We start from the raw sequence: 22,530 nt of genomic DNA, 5'->3' as shown, positions 1-22,530 counted from the left end.
TCGAAGTAGCTCCGGATGCTTGGGCGAACTCTGTACACCTGTAAATCAAACTGTATACACACGAGCTGTTCGAAGCTAGAGCAAGTAATCCTACAATACCTCCCGTCTTGCATCAATACAGTGGCAATGATGGATATTTCAAGTCATACACAAATAAGCTCCCTGCTGCTGTAGAGCAGTGTTCGGTTTCTATTAGACACAACCTCACTCGTGTGTGTGTTTGCGGCTGAACGATTAGCACACGTCCCCAACCGGTACGGGTATCACGGGTACTAATATTACGATAAATAAGCAAATAACTAACGCTAGAACTAAATCGAGATTTAACACATACACGGTGTAACAGTTTCGTACAAACTAGTTAAAGCTTTTCACAAACGGAATCCTCCAGACTCCGGATTCTACCAATGCAGGCGCGTCATACGATGGCAACCGGGTTTAAATGCGCGTGATCATTGACATCGGGACGGCACGGAGGCTGCGATGTACGCGGACCGGTACGTAGCCACCGTTCGCAGCTGTCCCACCACCACCGTACGGCGATCGTTGACCAAGGTCCGAACGGATCGTACCGACCGATTCGGTTGGTGGACGTAGCGCAACACCGTGCTCGGACAATACGCCGGTACAGGGTCGATAGGTGTAGCAAACTTTCTGTGAAGTTTTCGCTTTTAACTTCTCCGCCCGGTTGCGATAAGGACTGCTGCTGGTGGTACTTCGTGACGCACCTCGGTTGGTTTGCCGTCGATCGGTGGTATCTTTGTACCGGCCGGCGAGCAGATGTCCGTCTCGCAGCACGACGCTACCATCGTCCGGTACTGGGCGACCCTCAGCGCGCCGAACACCGCCGGTCCCGGTTAGTGCACCACACTCGTCCAGCGGCCGCACCGGTTTGGAACCACCCTTGAGCAGCATCAGATCGGCTGTACTGTAGCAGGGCGGTTGGGTGCTTTTCTTCGCATTCACGTCCGCGTCGGACGGTTGGCGGGACCAGAGCCAAACACCGACGAATCCACCGCCGAGCAGCGTCAACGCTAGCCGTAACACGGTCGGCAGCAGGGAAAAGTACGGTGGCCGCTGGGCCACACAACCCTCACCGGCTTCGCCCGCGGGACACGGTTCGAGTTCGTGATCGACGCGCTCCAACATCATGCAGATCGTTGCAGATAGGGCAGGTAGTAGATAGCACACAGCAAACATCAGCACACGGCCAAACACCCGCCCCAGGTGTGGTGCCCGCTGATTCCAGCAGAGCCGAAGCCGGGCAAGTGCGGCAAGCGCACAGCTGACGAGTGCGGTACCGAGCAGTAGCAGCAGCAGCACCGGCAACTCCGTAAATCCACGTGCCGTACAGAACCCGGTCAGCTCGAAGCGTTGTATGTGGCCACGGAGCAGTGCACCGATCGGTGCGGCAAACGGTACAACCCAGGCCAGCACGTGAAACAACCCCGACTTGCGTTCGAGCGCCTCGCAGGACCACTGTTTGGCGGTGCTCAGGTACCAGCAGAGGCCAAAGATTAGCCACCAGGTGCTGGCACTCAGCAGCAGATAGTGCTTGAGAATGTAGTACGCCAGGCACTGGGACGTGATGGAGCAGTCGGACCGGGCAGTGCTGGTGGTGGACGTACCGGTTGCTACCGGTCCTGGTGCATCCAGCAGCATAAACTCAACGGCAGCCTCCAGCCGACGCGGACTGTGCAGTATGGTACGCTCCAGGTAGCACAGTCCCAAAAGGTTGTAGCAAAGCGTCATGAACAGGATCGGCCGGTCCGGGTACTCCAGCTTGGACGCCTTTGCCCAGAACGAGACGAGCGAGGTGAGCGTAAAGATGAAGCAAACCGCCGACAGGACGAGTGTCCACAGCTCTACCAGCTCTTTCTGGCGCTGGCTGTACAGTGCATCGATCGTTGGTCCGCATCTCGGTACGCACCGATCGTACTCGAGACTGTAGTTGGCCGGGCAGGGGTTACGGGTCAAACCGGCACCATCCGACGCCGTGACACCGGGCACAGCTAAGCTCGGCAGCAGGAGCGAGTTGATCCGGTCCGACCAGGTCGTACCGTCCACGACTCTCTGCCCTGAGGACGCACCAACCGAAACCGACGAATGGATGACGGCGCCAGTGCCGGACGTAGCACCCGCATGCTGCAACAGTGAGGTCAGGTTCGAGATGGACCAACCCTTCACGACGGACTCGACACTGTCATGTGTGATGATTGGTGGTGGAGAACCGGTCCCTCCACCCGTGGCCACCGGCAGATGGTAGTTGGTCACGGTATGACCGGCACGGTGTTTGATACTTCCCGTCGCATCGGACGGCACCTGTAGAGCAGAAAGGCCGCAACGATCAGTAAACAAAACTTTTTTTTGGGTGTGGAAACGCACGCGCAAACAAACCGAACGTACCTGCATGCAGAGTTCGTGCTTTTCCGGCTGGGGTAGCGCACGGCAATCAAGATATACTGGCCACAGCTTGCTGTGCGGTAGTTCGCTAAAGCAATCCTTCCGCACTTGCTCGCATAGCGAGCGGCACGGGTGTACGGGACGCGGTGCGGTCGGTGAGCACAGTGGAAACAGTGAGGAGCAGAAGAGAAACAGTGCCTGTTTTGAGCAGCCTGAATCTATGACTGGCCGCAGCGAGGTGATCTGAAAGGATGAAGAAGAGGAAAGAGGTAAGTGCAATTTGCAAATAGTTTTTTTTTATATAATTAAAACATCACTGTTTACGCATAGATAATATTTTGTCATCCAACAAGTTGTGTAACAAACGAACTACTATCACCGGCTTCTCAGTAAACGTTTTGTTGGGTATTCTTTGTTTTGACAGTTTTTGGGTTTTGTAAAGAAGAAGAAGAAAGCCACGAGAAATACACACAACAAACAACAGCACTAAAACGACATAACAAGGAGCAGTTTTGCTATTGATTTTAGCAATAAAATAATCAGAAAGTCCGAACGCAGCATCCTGCATCAACAATCACAATCATAGGTAGGTGATAAATAAAATAAATTCTCTCTAAAATAAGCATTGGAGATTCGTCATCACTGCAGGAGTCGCAAACAAGAATTGATCTCATTTTTTAAATATTGTTTTCGAGTACAGGCAGTCCCCGAGATACGCCGTTCCTCTTATACGCGGATTCGAAGATAGGCGGTTTTTTGAAATTTGACAGCTGAGTTAGTTTATAACACAAAATTTAAGCAAAAAGGTGTTAAATTGGTCTAAAATAGCTTTCTTTGTCATATGTTTATTTTAATGTATTCTATCAAAAGCAAAACAGGGTGAATAAATTAAGTGCAGTTAAGTTCTACTCGGATTTCTGAGTTTCGTCTTGACAGCTGAAGACTTCAATGTCCGGTAGTGTGATCATTTCTTATACGATCTGCTAAAAGCGAGTACTTTGCAGAAGTTTTGGACAACTTTGGCAGGTGTGATCACGCATCGCGTACGCAACTCTTTGCGGAAGTTGCCTTTAGTTGAGTATGTTTTACTGAGGTTCCATTGGCTAGAAGAGTCACCAGAGCAATCAAGCGCATGTCATCGCTGATGTACTTAAATCAGGTAACTACTGTTGACTTGCAGAAGTAGAGATCACTTCTTCAGATTCAGGATAGAGTTAGATAGTAAGATTTGGATGTAATGACCGTTGACGGAGTTCAGAGTTCCAAATTTTGTGTTCATGGCAGAGCGAACTTCTGTACCTTTTGTGTGAGGAGTTTTGAGATCCATTCTCAGCAGTAGTCGCATTGCTGAGGTATGCTACAGAGATATTGAAAGCTGTAATACATGAACAAACAATGTTGAATTGTACGGATCGCATTACATCTGTGTGTTTTTAAGTTGTTGTTGCAAAGACGAATAGAAGGCAGAACATGTCCGCAGCGTTTGCGAGTTCCCTCAGTTATTGGAACAAAAGAAGCGATGGCTCAATTCAGCGCTGCAAGCACGCTGGACAACCGTACCTGACCCTAGGCAGGCCCGAGCGCTAATGTCAACGTTAGTCTAAATGATTAGCGTCATCGGTGGCAGGGACGTGCGCGTAAAGCCATTGTGGGCAGCGGCATAAAAACGGTCCCCGATCTACCGCTGTCTGGTTCACGGTACCAGAAGGTAACGCGCAATTTTTCTTTCCCTGCTCAATGTGCGCTTCGGCGAACGGTGGAGAATGATGTATTATAATAATGCTATTACACCCCTGCTACCTACAGGACCTCTTCCTCCTTACGCTGAGCACTCGGATCGCACCAGACTATGGTCGCCTGTTCCGCCGAAGCCATGCCTTAATGCTCAGTTCTCGCCCCGGCTCTGGACGTCAAAATGGAGCTGCGGCGGTGAAGTATCTGCTGCGGGACGCGCTGTGCGCTTCCTGCTGCTCCTGCGCCAGCCGTACCGGTTTTCCTCTCTCGCTGCGCTGATGATGATGCCTGTGCGCTGTTGCGGCACCGCGGCGGCGGCACAGTTCTTTCATCTTGTTCCATCCATTCCCGTGTACTCCTCTCACCCGGCCCCACCGCCCTTGTCTCCGGGCTGGGCACAGACGGAAGAGTGGAGTAGAATTTTAAGCATTTTGACCCATGGTATATGAGTGGGGAAGGATTTTTCTCGCCGGAAAACCTGTCACGTTTTTGGAAGGGGTATTATTTTGGAAGGAGGAGTGAAGCAACAGCAAAAAATGACTCCAATATTAAGATTTGTCTCTCCGCGTGTGCGGTTCGGCACGGTGCTTATCGTACTTTGACTAAGCTTCCCGATTAGACGAGGGAATTTATACCATTCAACCCCAAACTGCCAACTCACCGACAAGAAAAAAAAGGCTTTTAAAACAAGGTGATGCTGGCAACAGAATTCCTCAGCGTTCCTGCAGAGCACCGTCACAGGAGACGTGCCTTAGCGCGGCGAAAGGCACAACTCATCCTTTCCAGTGGCTTTGAAGCGATCGGGATACGTGCAAACGCTTAAACATTGCAATCGCTCCAGCGTCCGGAAATTTTGCCGCTGGAAGTGTGCATGGAACTCGCCCGTCAACTTCGTCAACTGTTGGACGCGACGGCCTCAGCCCGATGTTCGCCAGACCCCGTGGTGTCTCGAGATCTTCCCCCCGGTTCCGAGGCGAACATTTCGCCGGTGTCAATTTGTTCCGCCCCTACCCCGGAGCACAGCGTGCGGGCACCTTGCTTCCACCCCCCCCCCCTTTCCGGACCCGCTCCGTATCGGCTGCGATCGTGGACGACGTCGTCGTCATGGCTCATGCCTTCCTTTTAAGATGTCTGATCGCGGTGTAATGATGATGAGATGATGGTCTATTAAGTTCAATTATTATAACACCAACCGGCGGCTTTCAGATCGGTTCTGCAACCGGTTTCCCGTCCAGTTCGGGCCACGATCATTCTGTGTGTGTGTGTGTGTTTTTTTTTTCGTTCATTCTCCTTGTTTCCAGTGCTGTTCTGTTCCGTTCGCAGTTAGACTTTCCAACGTGTACCCCCGCCCGCCACCCCCCCCTGTTACCGCTTCCACCGCTCGGTCATCCCAGGTTTTATCTTTACCACCCTTCCTGATCGCTGCCGTGGAATGGCCCGCAGGGAAAGATGAAAGAGATAAAATAATGATCTTACATCGCTTCCACCCATTTGATACTTTTTCACCATCTTCTTTGCATTGGGTTTTGTTCGAAGCCCGGGGAGTTTTTTTTTTCCTTTTGATCTGCTGTTGTTGAGCTCGAATTGAAGCATGAAGGCAGGGAGGTTCGGGGAGGGAAAAAAAAGCAACAGATTTTTGCCTTTCGCTCCATTGCCCCATTCTCGCGCCTCGATCGGCCCTTCCCGGGCTCACCTGTCCCGCACCGCACCGCTGGGCAGGGTTGGCCGCGCATCCTTGCGGTCCTTTTCAAAGGCCTTTCTTTTCCGATTGCTTTTCGATGGGTTGGGGGGGGGGGGGGGAATGCTTTTTTTCCCTCCTTTGCCTTTCAACTCTTTTAATCAATAGTTATTCTTCTGCTTCGCCTTTGTCTTTCCTCCACAGCGCCTTTGCTGCGTCCAGAATTCCCAAGCGGTCCTTATCGGAGCGCTTCACTGCCCTGCTTGGCGTTCATTAAATACCGATCAGTCGATGCTGCGCCGCCCAAAGTCCCGGGTGATATAAGCGGGAAAGAAAACACAAAGCATAATAACACAAGCTGAAGCCTCCACGCCGGGATAAGGCACTTCCGAACCTTGACGGATCGGGCGTGATGACTTCTACGGGTGAGGCAGGAACGCCGCATAAGAAACAATTAATGCAATAGCTACCCCCGAAAAGGTTTCATCTACCATTCGGGGTTAAGATTAGCTGCCGCATCTCTCGATTGGGGAGTTTTTTTTGTTGTTGTTGTTGCTTTGGGGATGGCAAGTTACCGAGAACTCTCGGTGCTCCACCGTGTCCTGGTGCGAGGGTACACCCATCTGCGCCGTATCTTTTCGGTTGGGACAAATGTTGCAGAGCACACCAGCAACCAGACGATACGGGTTATTTGATCTGCATTGATGTAGAACTGCTTATCTTTCTATGGCGCATTAAGAATCCTTTCGTTCCAGCGTTCGGTTACGAGCAAGCATATAAAGCCACAACTGTTGTGCATTAGGTCACAGGGTAAGAACTTTGGCGAAACCCGCTCAGATAATTAGTTTTTATGTTTTTTTTTCCGGGAAGAAGTGCCTTTTTTGTGTCTATATCTTTTAAAACTTTAACGGCAAACTATGAGGAATTCTTCCAAAATATTGCCTTTCAAGGCACAGGGGGGGTTATACACGCTTTATTACGACTCATATGGGTGTCTTCAAATGTGCATCATTCTCCATGTGTCAACTGTATGTCTTGAAGTTTGATAGAATTAAAGAGCTGCCAAATTGTAGAATGTGCGAGAAATAGACGGTGCCTTGTCAGGAATATCATTCAAACATTTATCATCGGCTGTGGTAATGCATTTTTTTACATTGGATCGTGCAATTCCAGATGGAGTTGACGGTTTGTCTAAATTTCTCCAAGAAGACGTCACCTTAGACATGCGTCCATTTTATACCTAATGCCGACCGCCTATGGCGGTAATTAAGCAACGTTTGAAGTTCGTGCTGCAACGTGTCCACTTTGTTCCCGACGTAAACTCGTAGCAGGAATGCTCGACGACCCCCAGAGGAACGTCCGGTCCCGATGTGCGTCGTTGTCTGCTTGGAAGCCAGACCACAACATAACCACGCACGAACGCAGACAGACGCGCACGTGAAGTAATCTTATCAGCAAGAGTATGCTTTTCCATTAGCCGGTTGCGTTCGCGGTTTCTCTCATCTTTTCAATACCTGTTTCCGTTTTGGGGACTCGACCATATCGCCACACGGGAATGCCGTCCTTGTCAGACAGCGCGGAGAAGGGCCGGTAGATGAAATGATCAGCGACAAGGAGTACGCTGCCACTTAACGTACCGTGGCGTTCCCCGGTCTTCGCTGGTCGCCACCCAGGAAGGGGGTATCAAATCCTGAACGCGGAGAACGACGTCTAAACGTTCCAATTCTCCAAATGTCTGTGGAAAAAAAAAGTCCACGAGGAGCGTCTGTGAGTGGACGACTTCGACTCCACCATCACCGATACACACTTACGCTTCATGCAAAGTCGCGCTGACATTTTGACGCTTCATTGCGCTTCAGCCTGTTCCACACTCGAAGGCTGCGTTAGTCAAACGGAACGCACGCCAAAAAAAAAAACACCCAAAAACCGAGCGCTCGCTGGCATCAAAATTCGGATCATTCCTTCACGGTTTGCGACGACGAAACGCTTTGATGTTTTGGGATACACAGCCGGGCAGGGGATTAAATATCGAAGAGGGAGACAGCGTGATCTTAAACGCTTTGTGCGGGTGTAGCAGAAACCCAGGAAGCAGCAACGAGCGGGAAAGGCAACCGAGCAAAAGAACGCAACCCCGAAAGCAGCGTTCCGCGGAGCGCACTATTCGACACACAAATTAATTCGATCGTGAATCAATGCGCATCCCCGCGTGTGTGCGTTGGCAGTGGTGGTGGGGAGTGTTGGGTCTTTCTGCTTCCTTCGATCACGCAGCACACGGAGCACTTACGTCCAAAAAATAAAAAAAGAAAAGAACTGGGGCTCTACGCCGGGCGAGCACGGGGCGGCACTTCTTCGCTTATCTGACGCACATCGCCGCAGGAACCTCAAAAAGCACTCTCTCTAATCTAACCGGTCGAGCTAGCGCCGCCACTATACACCCGCTCCCACATTGCCTATCAAACCTTCCTCAACTTCACACCCTCCTACCTCCCCCCTTTCCCTCCGAAAGCACGCTCTTCTTTCCAAATTTGGATGCTGCTCCGTCCGTTCGTTCGGCTCCGCACAGGAGTGGAAGCCAACTCCCGGCTTTTGGAGTTTCCGTTTTTTAGCTTCAAATGGGACTCTTTTTTTTCTTAAAGATATCAACAACAACAAGAGCAGGTATAGAAGAGCCTTGGTTTTCAATGGTAAGAATTGTATTTGTGTGCTGAAGAACAAGTAGCATTTGGTGCGGGGGGGGAGGTTAGTTTTGCTGACCAGAGATCCAGAGGCTATAAGACTATCTTGGGCTAGCGAAACACCTCCGTCTGTTTTGAACCATTTCTTGGTTGTTTTGTAGTCTTGCTTTACCTGAATAGCTAGGATAGGATAGATAGTCTAGTTCTGGGTTTGGGGACTTGGTCTAGACAAGATTTTGGTAACAAAACAGCAATTTTGTGGCATTCTACGATACGAACTATTATATTGGAGTGGGGAGATAGTAATATCTAATAATCTAGAGTATATATTCAAGCATTTTGGTTTCGGTACGATCTATCTATAGAAATGTCTATGTCTATGTCTCAAAATGCTCCAGAACTCTGAAAGTATCTAATAGTCGAGAATACATCTTCAAGTATTATGGTTTCGGTACGATCGATCTTCTGAGATATGTCTAAAGTGCTCCAGAACTCTGGAATGATCTAATAATCGAGAATAAATCTTCAAGTATTATGGTTTCGGTACGATCGATCTACAGAGATATGTCTCAGAATGCTTTAGAACTCAGAAAGTATCTAATAATCAAGAGTACATCTTCCAGCCTTTTTATTTTGCGTGCGATCGATCTCCTGAGCTATGTCCAGGCTCCAGGCTAGCTCCAGAACTCTGAAAGTATCTAATAACCGAAAATATATCTTCAAGTATTTTGGTATTGGTACGATCGATCTTCTGAGATATGTCTAAAGTGCTCCAGAACTCTGGAATGATCTAATAATCGAGAGTACATCTTCAAGTATTTTGGTTTGCGTGTGATCAATCTACAGAGGTATGTCTCAAAGTGCTCCAGAACTCTGGAAGTATCTAATAATCGAGAGTACATCGTCATGGCTTATGGTTTCGGTACGATCGATCTACAGAGATATGTCTCAGAATGCTTTAGAACTCAGAAAGTATCTAACAATCAAGAGTACATCTTCCTGCCTTTTTATTTTGCGTGCGATCGATCTCCTGAGCTATGTCTCAAAATGCTCCAGAACTCTGAAAGTATCTAATAACCGAGAATATATCTTCAAGTATTTTGGTTTCGGTACGATAGATCTACTGAGATATGTCTAAAGTGCTCCAGAACTCTGGAATGATCTAATAATCGAGAGTACATCTTCAAGTATTTTGGTTTGCATGTGATCAATCTACAGAGGTATGTCTCAAAGTGCTCCAGAACTATGGAAGTATCTAATAATCGAGAGTACATCGTCATGGCTTATGGTTTCTGTACGATCGATCTACAGAAGTATGTCTCAAAGTGCGTCAGAACTCTGGAAATATCTAATAATTGAACATACATCTTCAAGTAGTTTAGTTTGCTTACGATCGATCTACAGAGATATGTCTCAGATTGCTCCAGAACTCTGGAAGTATAAAGAATCACTGGTTTGTGAATCCAGCGCTTTGTTGAGAATTGCCACTAGCGTGAGGTTATGTACTACAAGAGCACTTTCCGGCACTAATGTGCGGCACAGGATTTAAAAAAAAATCAAATTTGTTTGTTAGCATTAGAGTTCTTGCATCGCGCAGCAGTGTTTGATCATCTGTTTCTGAGTTCAATCAGCAGAAATGATTTCCATCCACATAAGATTATTGTTACGCAGGCAGGCCCACACGGCGGAAACCCGATGCATCTCTGGCACACTGCGGCCGATGGGAAAGAAAATCCACCAAACTGTGTGTGCGTGTGCTGTTTATTTGTCTGTCGCTACGTGTTCTCGTTCCGAAGTTTTTCCTACCATCCCAACTCGGGCTCTGTTAAATTCGACCGGTTGAGTAGTTCTTCTTTCAAGCCCCGCTACGCCTGCAAACGTTCGCGTAAACACAAACAATCCACGCTCGAACGGGTCAAACGAAACGTACCGCTCATGGAATGATTTGTTTTTCTTTCCTGCTTTTGATTTCCCCTTGTTTTTTTTTTTTTGCTTTTAATTTCTTGGACATTGAAACGCGAATGACAAGCACATTGAAGCGGGCTGATGCTTCAACATATCGCCTCGCGACCGACTCGTCCAACGTCCCGGCATCGGTCCGTACGCATCCATCGCAATCGGATAATTAGCGGAAGGTACGCCGAAATTCGTTGGCTAAATTAAATCGCCTGAAAATGTGCAAATACCGCCCGCCCGGCGTGGGGTGGCGGAGGGGGCATCAATGCACCCGGCAGGATTGACGATCGACCCACGGATCGGCGGTTTGATCTGCTTTGATCTTTTCTGCTCCTATCCGTTAAAGGGAAGCGAGGTTTCAGTAAAGCAACATACACAAGAGTGCGGGTTCCCGCGGTGTGCTTGCGTCCCAGTGGAACGCTTTACCAAAAAGTCTTTTAAAATGTAATTTTGATGGGGACGAATAAAAACACAATCACATAAATGCGCGCGATAAAGGAACGAGAGCAGAATGGGTCGATTTCGAATTTTCCGAATTAAAAAAAAAAAAAAAACCCCACACCAACCCCATCGAAAATGGGAATGGAACATGGGCCCAGATGCACCGCGGTGCACTTCTGGCTGTGTCGCGCTGTGGTGCATCTGCTGGTGGAGAGCCCAAACTCCCAGTTGCAGTTGCACAGGAAGGAAAAAGGTAATTATTGAAAGGTTTCATAATTGGTCGCGTAGATAAAATGGGCATGTGGTTTCGCAGGGTGAACTCGAACGGAATGCGTTCTTATTTAAGTTTTACTGTGCGTGTTTTGGGGTCCAAATGTTTGCCAGAACTTCCGAAATTTGTACCAATGCATTTTATTGATTTTACTTGCTGGTGTGTTTCTTTCATTTGTTTGTTATTGTTTGATTCATATCGGAGGGTTGAAGAGTTGTGAAACAAAAACCAGAAAGTCAAGAGAAACCCTGTAATGCATTTTACCTGTAATAATGTAAGAAACCCTGTCTTTTATCGGTTTTGAAGAAGATGCTACATGGCGGCCGGTTCACAATCGATATGAACGCACCAGCACTGATAAGCTGCATGGATAGCACAGCACTATGGGACTGGCAAAAGTTATATATCCTTTGTTAAAAATTATGTCAGAATTAAAATATTTTTATGTAAAAACATATTGATACTTGTCAAAAAATGACAACCTATTGTTAACTAGCAGAGCAATAAAAAAAAATATTTAAAAATTATAATAAAAAAATGGCTGGCAATTGTTTCAAACCAACCGCTAGCATCTAACAGAAATTGCATCGAACGCGGCCACCAAAACAAACCACGGATTACAAGCAAAACTGCACCGCGGCTCAAATGTGAAACATTTTCTTCCCGCGGCTTGCGCTGCGCTTACTGTCTGCCGCGCAAAGCATCGAAAGAAAAAGCAAAAATTCCTACACACCAACCCCGTGCCGTGCCCGAAACCGCCGCGCGCCTGTAGCTCCAAAACCTATTTCGACCGCAGGGTATAAAAATGAAAAGGCAAAACGGAGAACAACATTATCATTATTACCGCACTACACGGGTCGCGCTACTGCATCATCTTCGACGTTCGGTCGAGATCGGTTTTGCTGTTGGTTGCGATCGGCCGGTGGAGCGGTGGATGTGTAGGAAACCGCGGAAAGGGGGCAAGTTTTCCGCCTTCCTGCAGTACACACCTCGCCGTATTTTTTTCTTTTTTGTGTGCATTCCCTCATTTTCATGCAGCGCTGTTTTTCTTTTTTTTTGCGGATTCGCTTTTTCGTTTCCCTCTTCCTTTCGCGCTCTTTTTGGCTCGAAGCTCCAGCCTCCGAGCACTTTGTAATGGACGCGAGCAAACCCCGTAACGCTAAAAAGCATCTTTCGGTGGATGCTGAACGCGACAAGAAGGCGCAGGCGAAGGCACATGGCTCACAGGAAGAACGGGGAGGAATAATGCGACCCGGGCTCGAAATGCGAGCAGTAGTGGAAGATGGAAGAGACAAGGCAACAAACAACAACAACAAAAAACAATCCACAAACGCAAGCACATTGGAGCAAAAGGCAAACCATTAAAAGAAGCGTACACACACAGCCACGCACGTATCCAGCTGGAATGTTTTAAGAGGGTCGAAATGTTGCAGAAGCAGGAAGAACAGGGGGGCCCATGACAGTTCGCGTGGTAAAGAATAGTGGCCCGTTGCATTAGGACAGGTGGACGCGAAGTGGGAACAATTCTTCCTCGGTCCCATCGCCAGGTATAGAGTGCGTAGGTAAAGGAGGAGACAAGCGAAAAATAAAACCACACAAACCACTGTTTGACTGTTAGAACGATCGTATTACGGAGCCAAGCAACAACAAAAAACAAACTATGCAGATGCAGATTGCAAATGTAGCGGGAGGGGTAAAAAATGAAAACAAATTAAATCAAGATATGCGAAACTGGATAATTATTTGCGCACAAACGAGATTAACCGAGCCAACCTAACAATCGGTAGCCGTAAGGAGAGTGGACCCCTGAGGAGCCGAATCAGGAGTTTCAAAATGTTGTAAAAATGTGTAAATGTAAATGTTACTATAAGAAAAAAGTGTAAAAACAATAATTAAATGCAGTTAACTGTAATCGTATTAGCCAGCGTCCAGGCGTAAAAGGATCGCAATGGACGTGGAACCCGCAACGGCCGTAAGTGTCCGATTTTATTTTCAATTTCCGTTTGAAGATCATCTGGTTGTTGATGTTTTAAATCCTTCACTTCATTTAGAACGCCATAAATTAACATAATTTTAATATCCCCATACACGAAAAAAAAAAAATCTGTCCAGCATCGGAATATGATGCGGACTCATAGTGCAGAAAAACGAAACGATCGTATCGGCCCGGAAAGTGGACGGATAAGTTGAACGGGTTTTGTGGTTAGGTTTTTTTTTTGGGGGGAGGGGGACGGTAGAGGGGGTGGTGGATCCGAAGAACGGACCGGGTGGACGCAGGGGGACCGGTAAAAGGTAAGCAATTTGCGATCGTGTGGGCAAGGCAATGAGGGTGCGCGGGGTAGCGGGAGTAAGGGCACTCTGGGGCCCGGGGAGCATCAAAAGATCAAAGAACGAAACCGACACTCTGGCACGTTTTTTGCACTCTGTCTCCTTCCTTCTTTCGCTTTCTCGCTTACTCTCGCTTCTGCTCGCTTGCTGTATTGTTTCTCTCTTTCCGTCCCCCGTATACTTATGTGGTTTCTCGTTCTCTTCCCTGTTCTGTTTACTCTCTTTCTCGCTCTATCTTTCTCTCGTTTTCTCTCTTTCTCGCTTTCCCTGTATGCGCTCATACAGTTCGCGGCACAAGCAGAGGAAGTCATGCAAAGACGCGTATTTTGCTGTTGTTATTCTCTTCTCTTGCCGTCTTTTCGGGTTTTTTTTTGCCGGTTGGAAGCGGAATTTTTTCCCTTGATGTACTTTCCGCCCGATTCGAAACCATGGCTGGGGTTTATTTTATTTTTTTCCTTCGCCCTTTTTTTTCTTACTGAGCTATAAAGCGGAGCATCGGGTCGAAAAAGGGGTTAAAAAGGCGATCGGTCGTATATATATATATATATATGTGTGTGTGTGTGTATTCTTCTCCTGCTCCTCTGCTGTTCTAGCTGGCGTCACGGATCACGGAAGGGTCTTCTCGTCTGCAAATGTCCCTTTTGGTTGTTATTGCTGCCACATGCAACTCGGCCGATTTTTGCACAACGACTCGCTCGTGAGCTACAAAAATGCTCCTTCCAAACCGCCCTCCCCCCCTCCCTCCTTCCCCCCACAATTTCACCCATTCTCCTTTCATCGTTTACGGAACAAGGGTTCAACCCTTGCCGACGATTCTTACTCCCACGTTCCACTCCTCAAAACAGCCCTTTTTCGCAACGGGAATCGTTCAAAACCACCCCCCGGGTCCGGGACGATATCGGTTGCGCTAGACATGTTTTTACTGCCACTCGCTTCAACGAACCTGGCCGCGGTTGTAAACCCAACACAGCCGGGAAGCACCGATGGTCCTACGGGTGAGTGGGGCCACAGAGACGCCAAGGCAACTGTATCTCAATGTTACTTTATTATGTTTACCTAAGCCTTCACAATCTTTTTACCACTGTGATTTATACATTCTTCCCCCCTCCAAAAAAAAAAAAACCCGGACATTTATAGGTGAGCCGCTGTCCATTTGGCTTGACACCGACCGGTAAACGGTCGAGTGCTTTGAAGATAATACCCGAGTGCACTAGATGCCTTAGATATACGACGAGCGTTTGTGCAAATACCCGAATTTGTTCAAGCGTGTGAGTAAGAGAAAAGCACGAAGGAACTGCTCTTCGATTGGGTTATCCGTTTGGTTCGATCGTTAGCGCGACGATCTACGCGGGAGGATGCGTTCGATTGAGCGGTTTATGGTTCTACCCTCAAAGAGAGCGACCAGGGAGAGAGTGGCGAAGAACTTTTTCCACGTCATATTAGCATTTCTCTAGGTGTATATTAGCGCAAAACATCTCTCCTAATGTCAAAACATGAAAGTTCTCTTCCGGACACACGCGACAAACCACTTTAATCAAATACCCCAATCGTAATTACCCTGCGATAGAGCGAAGAGTATTTCATTTACCTTCTCCAACCAGCACACGGTGCGCATTTTGATGTCAAAAAATATCAATTATCGACATCCATCGGGGGCGCCGACTCAGTGTCTCGCAGGAACAAACGTGTGCAAAGACATCATATCGCTATTGTCACCCTCTCCCCACGCCAATGCAACTAGCTTTGCCCAGCATCTTAAGAAACTGCGTGGAAAGGGTAGAGGTACTTCAAAAAATGGTCCGAAACGAAATAAAAAACTAAAAAAAAAGAGGATAAAAACGGCCCAGACTGTGCGATCGAATTGCAAGGAGGGAGGGTGGGTTGAGGAGATGAGTAAATGCATAAATAAATTCACTATCAATGGATGCTCCCCCCGACCGGCGGCAGGCTGATGGTGGGAAAGAGCGAATATTGGGTAAAATCTATTGCCATTATTGTGTCACCTCCAAGGCGCCCTCCGTTACCGGGTGGGTGGGGTGGTAAGAGGGTGCCGCTTTTGTCGGCATCATTTCCGTGTGCCGCCCTGCTTTTTTTTTCTTCCCTCAACTGCCATTTAATGTTTTTGAGTGCGCACGGATTGCGGACGACCTGCGCGGTTTGGCGGTATACCGGGTTGATGCCTAGTGAAGTGCCTGACACGAAGAAGAGGGGAAGGTTTTCAGATAAAAAAAAGACTGCATTTGGAGCAATGTTGCAGGGTCTGGAACGGAACGGGGCGGCGTGCGAAAAAAAAAGATAAATTTGAAGAAGAAATCAATCGGTTGCGCCGAGGTGCCCGATGGAGTTGATCGGTGGACAGTCACGGCGGACGGGGAGGCAGGGTCGAGACGATGATAAGATAGCAAAAGTGCCCGCTTGGAGTAGGGGTGGTAGAGGTGGATGGGATGAGACATAAAAACGGGCTGATAGTATGGAGGAAACGTGATTTTTTTTAATGCAGTCGGTACACAGATTTACGCGAACACACGCTCGGAACCATCTCACGAACAGGGGGTTTTATATAGTTTACCGGACATAACCACTGCCGTAATGTAATTCTTATTAAAAGAGTTGATGAAGGATGGTTGGAGTTCAAGATTTTGCAAGATTTAACTATCTGGATACACTACGATCTGGCTCCAGAATCCAGAAATTCCTGAGAGTCCTGAAGTTGTAGTGTCCCCCAATTGAAGGATGTTAAGTTTAAGTTGTTATCCAGACAAAATGTACACAGCAAGTCGGAATGTCACTCAGAAATGACAGTATATTAGTCGAGCAGCTCATAATAGACAGCCACGCAAGTTAGTCCCATCAAACGCCTTAATTTCTCACTTAGGTTGCTGTAGTTGAAGACACTTACTTATTCCACGCTACAACCTCTTCGCGGTCTTGGCCTGCTTCAGAAGTCCTCTAAACCGCTCATGGTCGAGCGCCGTCGTCAGCCAATCACATTTGGCCCTACCATACCTCCTCTGTGCATGTGGACGACCTAAAAGGACTTTACGGGCTGGGACGTCCGGTGTCATTCTCATGACGTTAAGAACCCACCGGAGCTTGGCGAGTCTAATCCGCTGTACGATAGTTCGCCGTACAGCTCATTGTAGCAACTCCTCCATTGTCCTTCTACACATACGGGGCCAAAAATCGTTCTGAGCATCCTCTCGAACGCGGCTAAAAGGGTTTCGTCAGTTTTGGACAAATGTCCATGCCGCTGGTGGTGCCACCATCAATTTGGTATTTGCCTCGTTAATTCAATCCGAGGTTTTCTCCCGCCTGCTCAATAGTTTGTTAAGCATCCGTCATTTACCAATGATGTCTATGTCATCAGCGTATTCCAGGATCTGGATTGACTTAAAGAAGATGGTCCTCGAAGTTTCTTCCTCCGAGTGGCGGATGGCCCTCCCTAGCGCTAGATTGAAGTGCAGACAAGCTAGCCCAACTCTTTGGCCCAAACCCTTGGTGGTAGCAAAGCGACCTTCCCTGACATGTTGGTCATTGTCATTCGCACTAGTCTGGTAAGTTTGGCCGGGATTCCAAAAGAAGCTCATTGCGTCGTAAAGTTTTACCCTGGATATGCTGTTGTATGCGGCCTTCAAGTCGATGAAGAGATGGAAGGAGTCGGCCATTTTCTCCAAGATTTGCCGCATGGTGAAGATCTGATCAGTGGTTGATTTTCCGTTTCGGAATCCCCTGTGATAGTTTCCAACTACCTATTCAACGAATGGGACAAGACGATGTTGCAGTATAAGGGGTAGTTGTAGACAAGTTCTTCGATATTCTATACGTCCAATGGGCATTTCAAGTAATACAGTAATTCTTTTACTGACCTTCTCATATTGCGACCTCATTACATCAGTAAACTATTCTAGCAGAAGATTGGGCCTGCAGGCTGCAGTGTCTATGATGCGTTATGCCAAGGTGGGATATTACCTCAATAGAAGTGTGAAAATTCGCATTGGTTTGTAGAATTCTTCACCATCCTGTTTAATGCAACAGACATCCTGCTTAAAGCTAACCTTGCGTAAAAAGGTCTAGAGAAGAGTTGTTTTAAATGCTAAGGTCCTTTAGTAAATATTTGCAGATTATTTGTTTATCAACTTAAGCTCATAATCTCAAATATTTAATATTTAAAATATTAAAAAATAAATATTTAATTTCTGGGTTCTCTCGAGCATGATCTATTTCGTCGAGCATCTGAACGCCTAGCATCAATGGTACCGGCTCAGCGAGGTAAAAGGATGCAACTCATGGCGGATGAAGATCTTAACCGACACCTCCATAACAGGATAGTGGTTATTAGTGCTAATTTTCTTTATATTTTCTCGCTGCAATCCATAAGCGAAACCCTTTATTCTTCCAGCCGCGGTACTGAGGAAAGATCAAAGCTCGCCTCACCAGCGGTTGTGATTGTCCAGCGTGGCAGATGAAGCAGGATGTTTGCCGAGGCAAAGTGCTAACGGGTCGCGTTCGGCCAGTCTGTGGACCCAACAAACAAAACCAAAGTTAAGTTTAAAAATAAAGGAAACCTCCCCCCCCCCCTCCCTCCCTCCCTCCCATCCCGACTCCGCCCGTAAGCCGTTTAGCGTGCATCTTGAAGGGAACTTGTGAAATTTCACAGCTCCATCGTAAGCTGCTCAGCATTATGGGGAGAGGACCGACCGGGAGATATTGCCATATGTGTTTTAGTTTCTTACGTTTTGCTTTCCAAACTTCATACCAACAGAAGGGAAGGAAAGTGGGAATATGGCGTTCCATAAAGGTACGGTTCGGTATAGTTCATCATACCGCGTGTTCAGCTGTCGACAAACCGGGCGGCGGTATGTGAAAAAAACGCACCCATTGTTCCACAACACGAAGATATACACAAGGGCTCGCGTAAATCCTCCCATGCCGGGATGTATCGGGGCCGAGATGTATGTAAAATGGAATTTAATATCGTCGTTTGAACGCTTAATCGCCACCATAAAATTAGGTTTTATGATTTCACAGCACAATAAAAGGCGCGGTAATAAACAACGGCATTAACATTGCTATCAGTGGTCAAGACTTCGGTCCGCCACAGCAGCGAAAACGGCCGGATCAGTGGTGAAGATGAAAGACGGAACGATTTAGACTGACGATCTTCCTCCCACATATACAGACGCACCAATTGAACCGGACAGAACCGGACAGAGAGATGTGAAGAATGTTCAAATAGCAACGAAGAAAAAGAAAGAGAGAGAGAGAAAGAGCTCATCCGAACACCCGGCACGAACAGATTTAGGCATATGACCGGAACCAATGGATGGCGTACATTTGGGTCCAACGCGTGTCTGCACACACACAACATACACCCAGACAATCCCAGTGGTTCGAGCATCCACTGTGGAAATGTTGGAAGTAGAGAGAGAGAGAGAGAGATAGAAAAAAACCCAGGGCAATAGGCAGGGAGTTCGGGGTAAAAATCATATCTCAGGTGCTCGCACACACCTTCGCCGACAACGGCCTCCTAACGAACTTTAATAATTTCGTTTGATCTTTGCCGCGCGAGCACAAGGCCCAACCGACTGCCAGGCCTGAACCTGAGCAGGAAAGCGAACACCCGACAAAAGAAGCCGCACTATTTAAGGGTGTACGCCAAAAAAAAAAAAAAGCCAAAACTTGGAAGGTGATGGCGAATGGTGGGTGTGTGCGTGGCGGGGGCACTGGGGAGATTTACAGAGCAACTGCTGGTTGTGCGCAAGGTGTAGCAGTGGGAAGTGGAGGTAGTGTGGCAAAAAAAGGAGGAGGGGAAGAGGGGAACAAACCAAAGCAACTCAAATAAATCCGTAAAGCTGCTGTACAATAATAACGTCAAAAACGGCAGATAGGCACCCAGGGAGCGTAGCCTAGTACGACTTCCACAGGGATAGTATAACCCATTGTGGAGTGTTTGGCAGAAAAGAGGTAATGGCGTCCTATGTAGTACGCTGGCTAAAAAGTGACATTTGCATCGCTCTCGGCTGGAAGGAAGTCACATGCCAATCACCTATCCGGTGTTGTGTGTCTTTAATAACGATCTACGATGTGGAAGAGTAGGTGCTCTACCACGCAATGACTTATTAGAATAATCTATACCTCGTAAAGTACATCGTTTAGACATTTGCTCTGCGGGGTTTCAGATGAGATCAGGACATTTATTGATGACCCGAATTCACTAGATGCTTTAGAATTTGATCGAGCGTAGGAGTAAGAGCAAATCACTAACTAACTGCTCTCCGATTGGGTTATCCGCTTGGTTCGATCGTTAGCGCGACGATCCTCTACGAAGAGAGCGGTTTATAGTTCTAGCCTCACACAGAGAGTGAGAGAGTGAGAGGAGAGAAAGCCGAAAAACTTTTTCCCTACGTTTTGCAGACATCACATTCGGATGGAATTAGGATATCCGAGTTATTCTGTGTATTTAGACATATGCACTAGACCATGATACCGTCCTTATACGTACCACCAGCCTCTAAGTCAGTCTATATGAGAATCCAGTACACATGGAAGTCATTAAATATCTTGCAGCGCTTTGAAGGCCCACAACAGGTTGGAATCGCAGTAACATTTACTCCAACTCGTAAAAGAACAGTTTGCGCGTAGGTTTCGATGGACTTTCCGCGTCCTGTTCGGGAGCGGAAACAGGGTACATAAACAGATGATTTATCTTATTCCGCTTCTGTAAAGCCGTACAGCAGATCGCATTAGGCATTGTATCATGCAGCAGCGTCAATTAAAATTTAATCACACCCTCGGTAGATGCACTTAAAATCGAACAGTCGTTCGCGTGCCAATCGCCCCGGTTCCGTCGTCCGCGCGGGATGCAAATAGGTTTTATGGCTGGCAGTAAAAATCCACGGGATGCTGCGTTTTTGCATTCCGTTCGCTGCAGGTATCCCGCACCTGGTTCGGACCGGGTAGTTTAAGAAATAATTTAATTAGTGTGCGAATCAGTTTTGCTCGCCACGATTGAGCCATCGATTGCATGTTGCGCGCGTGGACATCGTGGTTTTGCGGACGTTGATCGCCGGGTGTTAATTATCGAAGCGGGGTTACGGGTGGACCCAATCAGGCCGGTGAAACCGCCAACCAATTCGGTTACGATCGCGCACAACCGATCGTTAAACGGACCATACGCAAACGTTGCGCGGGAGAACCGTAGGTCTGCATACGATGAGAGGGGGAGGGTTTTTAATTGGTTTATGTCGATTGGGCCATTTTATGCCAGCTGCATGCATTTATCGATGAGATATTGATAAAAAAAAACAGGAATAATCAAAAACACGGTAGCGCGGCGATAATACCAAAAGGAGGGAAATTGTTTATGCTAACCAGTGCATTTAAACTGTTCATTAGCGCGGGAAATGAGTTTCTGCGGAGTGGGTTTTAATGGGTCCAAAGAAGTGGAACCAGGTGATCACCTACCGATGCACTGCCTGCAGGTTTTGCAAGAATTAGACATATCAGATATCGGGTATGACAGTTCATGGCAGTTGTAGACTTAAGCTTAATTTATGTACATCTACAGTACTAATAAAAGTTATATACTCTCCCAAAAGACTAAGTACTACGTTGTAGAGGAGATCCCAGAGTGACGACCATCACATTGATCTCACTCATATTGGTGTGTATTAGACGCCAGTAGGTTACGTCGTGAGAATGATATTAAAAACCTCATCCTGTTGAGTGGTTTTCGGTAGTCCAGTAGATCATTAAAGATTCTCTTTCTTGGCGTAACGACCTGCTAGGACATGCCTGTCATTGCTGGCTTACTAGACTTATTTTACCACGTAGCCCGATAGTCAGTCAGGATGGGGTTTTGAACCGGTCCTGTCGTGTAAAGACGGGTGCCGCTACCAATACACCACCGAGCAGCCCCACATTAGAGATTCTGATGGTCAGAAATTCAGGTATTTTGGTTTGAGGACTATCTCATGAACCTTGGATAGCTATATCTAACGCAAGTAAGTTAGAAGGACTTGAGGACATGAGCACTTTGAGGTGAGCCTCAGGTCATTTGGCACAATAAAATCTTCTATCTGGCCTTAAGACTTGTATGTAATCTTCAAAAGGTCATGTAAGCTAAGAGGTAAGATCTTCACCTCCTTGCTAGTCCAATTGCACTACTCTGACCTACACTAGATCAATGTCTAAAGGGGTATTCTGCTATAGTACGGGAATATATGGCAGGTGATTGCAGTACGACGACAGATTTCCAGGTTGATTGAATGCGCGATTGATTGCAGACCTGTATGACCTGTATGCCATAATTTCCAACTTACCAGCCGTTCCGCGTCGAGCCACGTCCGGATGGTACCGGTTGCGGTGGAGTTGGCACCTGCATTTGCCGCTGGTGTGCCGGGCGCCAGGTACTGGAGGGCCGTTTCCGGCGCGGACGCGATCGTCATATCGTACACCAGATTCTGACAGGCGCCAACCATGATGCGCTCGCAGCGTAACTCCTCGCCAGCAGTGCACGACACTGCGACCACCATCGCGAGCAACACTACCGGTAGCATGATGGCGTCTCTCGATACAGCACGAATCCCCAAAACCCCCAGAAACGTACACAATGCCAACAAGATTCACGAATTTGCAGCGCGGGCTGAGTTTTGTTTTCTGTTTTCGGTCACGCCCGGTTGCGTGTAAGTGCTGCACCACTAGGAAGCACCACAAGATTTGCACTGAGGCCGAACCCCTTACATAATGGACACTAGGATGCCGGGCACCGGTTTCGCCGCCATGGGTTCCGGCATTTTGCACTACAGGTACAGCTCCCACGTCACGCGTTACACGCGCACACACACATCAAACGCGACGCTGTACAACGGATGAGCCACCATCTGGTACCGTGCGGTTTGTTTTGCAATTCCCTCCTGCTGTCTAAATGGCGCCTGGGTATCGTTTGTCCAACTAAGCCGACCAGTGAACGTGCAGGTGTGTACGGTCTTGCGCGGTTACGCGAGTGAGAATGCTTCCAAAGTGCGGAACGACACACACGCCGT

At 47.7% G+C, this 22,530-nt stretch overlaps 1 protein-coding gene across 1 annotated transcript; it reads right to left on the bottom strand.

Moving 5' to 3' along the window:
• Window positions 1–438: 438 nt before the first annotated feature.
• On the bottom strand, window positions 439–22,050 carry LOC128708895 (frizzled-3). The gene is made up of 3 exons (XM_053803878.1): window positions 21,808–22,050; window positions 2,407–2,646; window positions 439–2,322 (listed from the first exon to the last, which is right to left on the bottom strand). Exons 1-3 carry the CDS (start codon window positions 22,042–22,044, stop codon window positions 439–441), a joined length of 2,361 nt encoding a protein of 786 aa, XP_053659853.1. The 5' UTR covers window positions 22,045–22,050.
• Between the last annotated feature and the right edge of the window lie 480 nt (window positions 22,051–22,530).

This window comes from Anopheles marshallii, chromosome X (genome assembly GCF_943734725.1).
Source record: "Anopheles marshallii chromosome X, idAnoMarsDA_429_01, whole genome shotgun sequence".
Classification (NCBI taxonomy): domain Eukaryota; kingdom Metazoa; phylum Arthropoda; class Insecta; order Diptera; family Culicidae; genus Anopheles; species Anopheles marshallii.
Note: the sequence above shows the minus strand (reverse complement) of the source record. Positions and strands in the feature narration are given on the sequence as shown.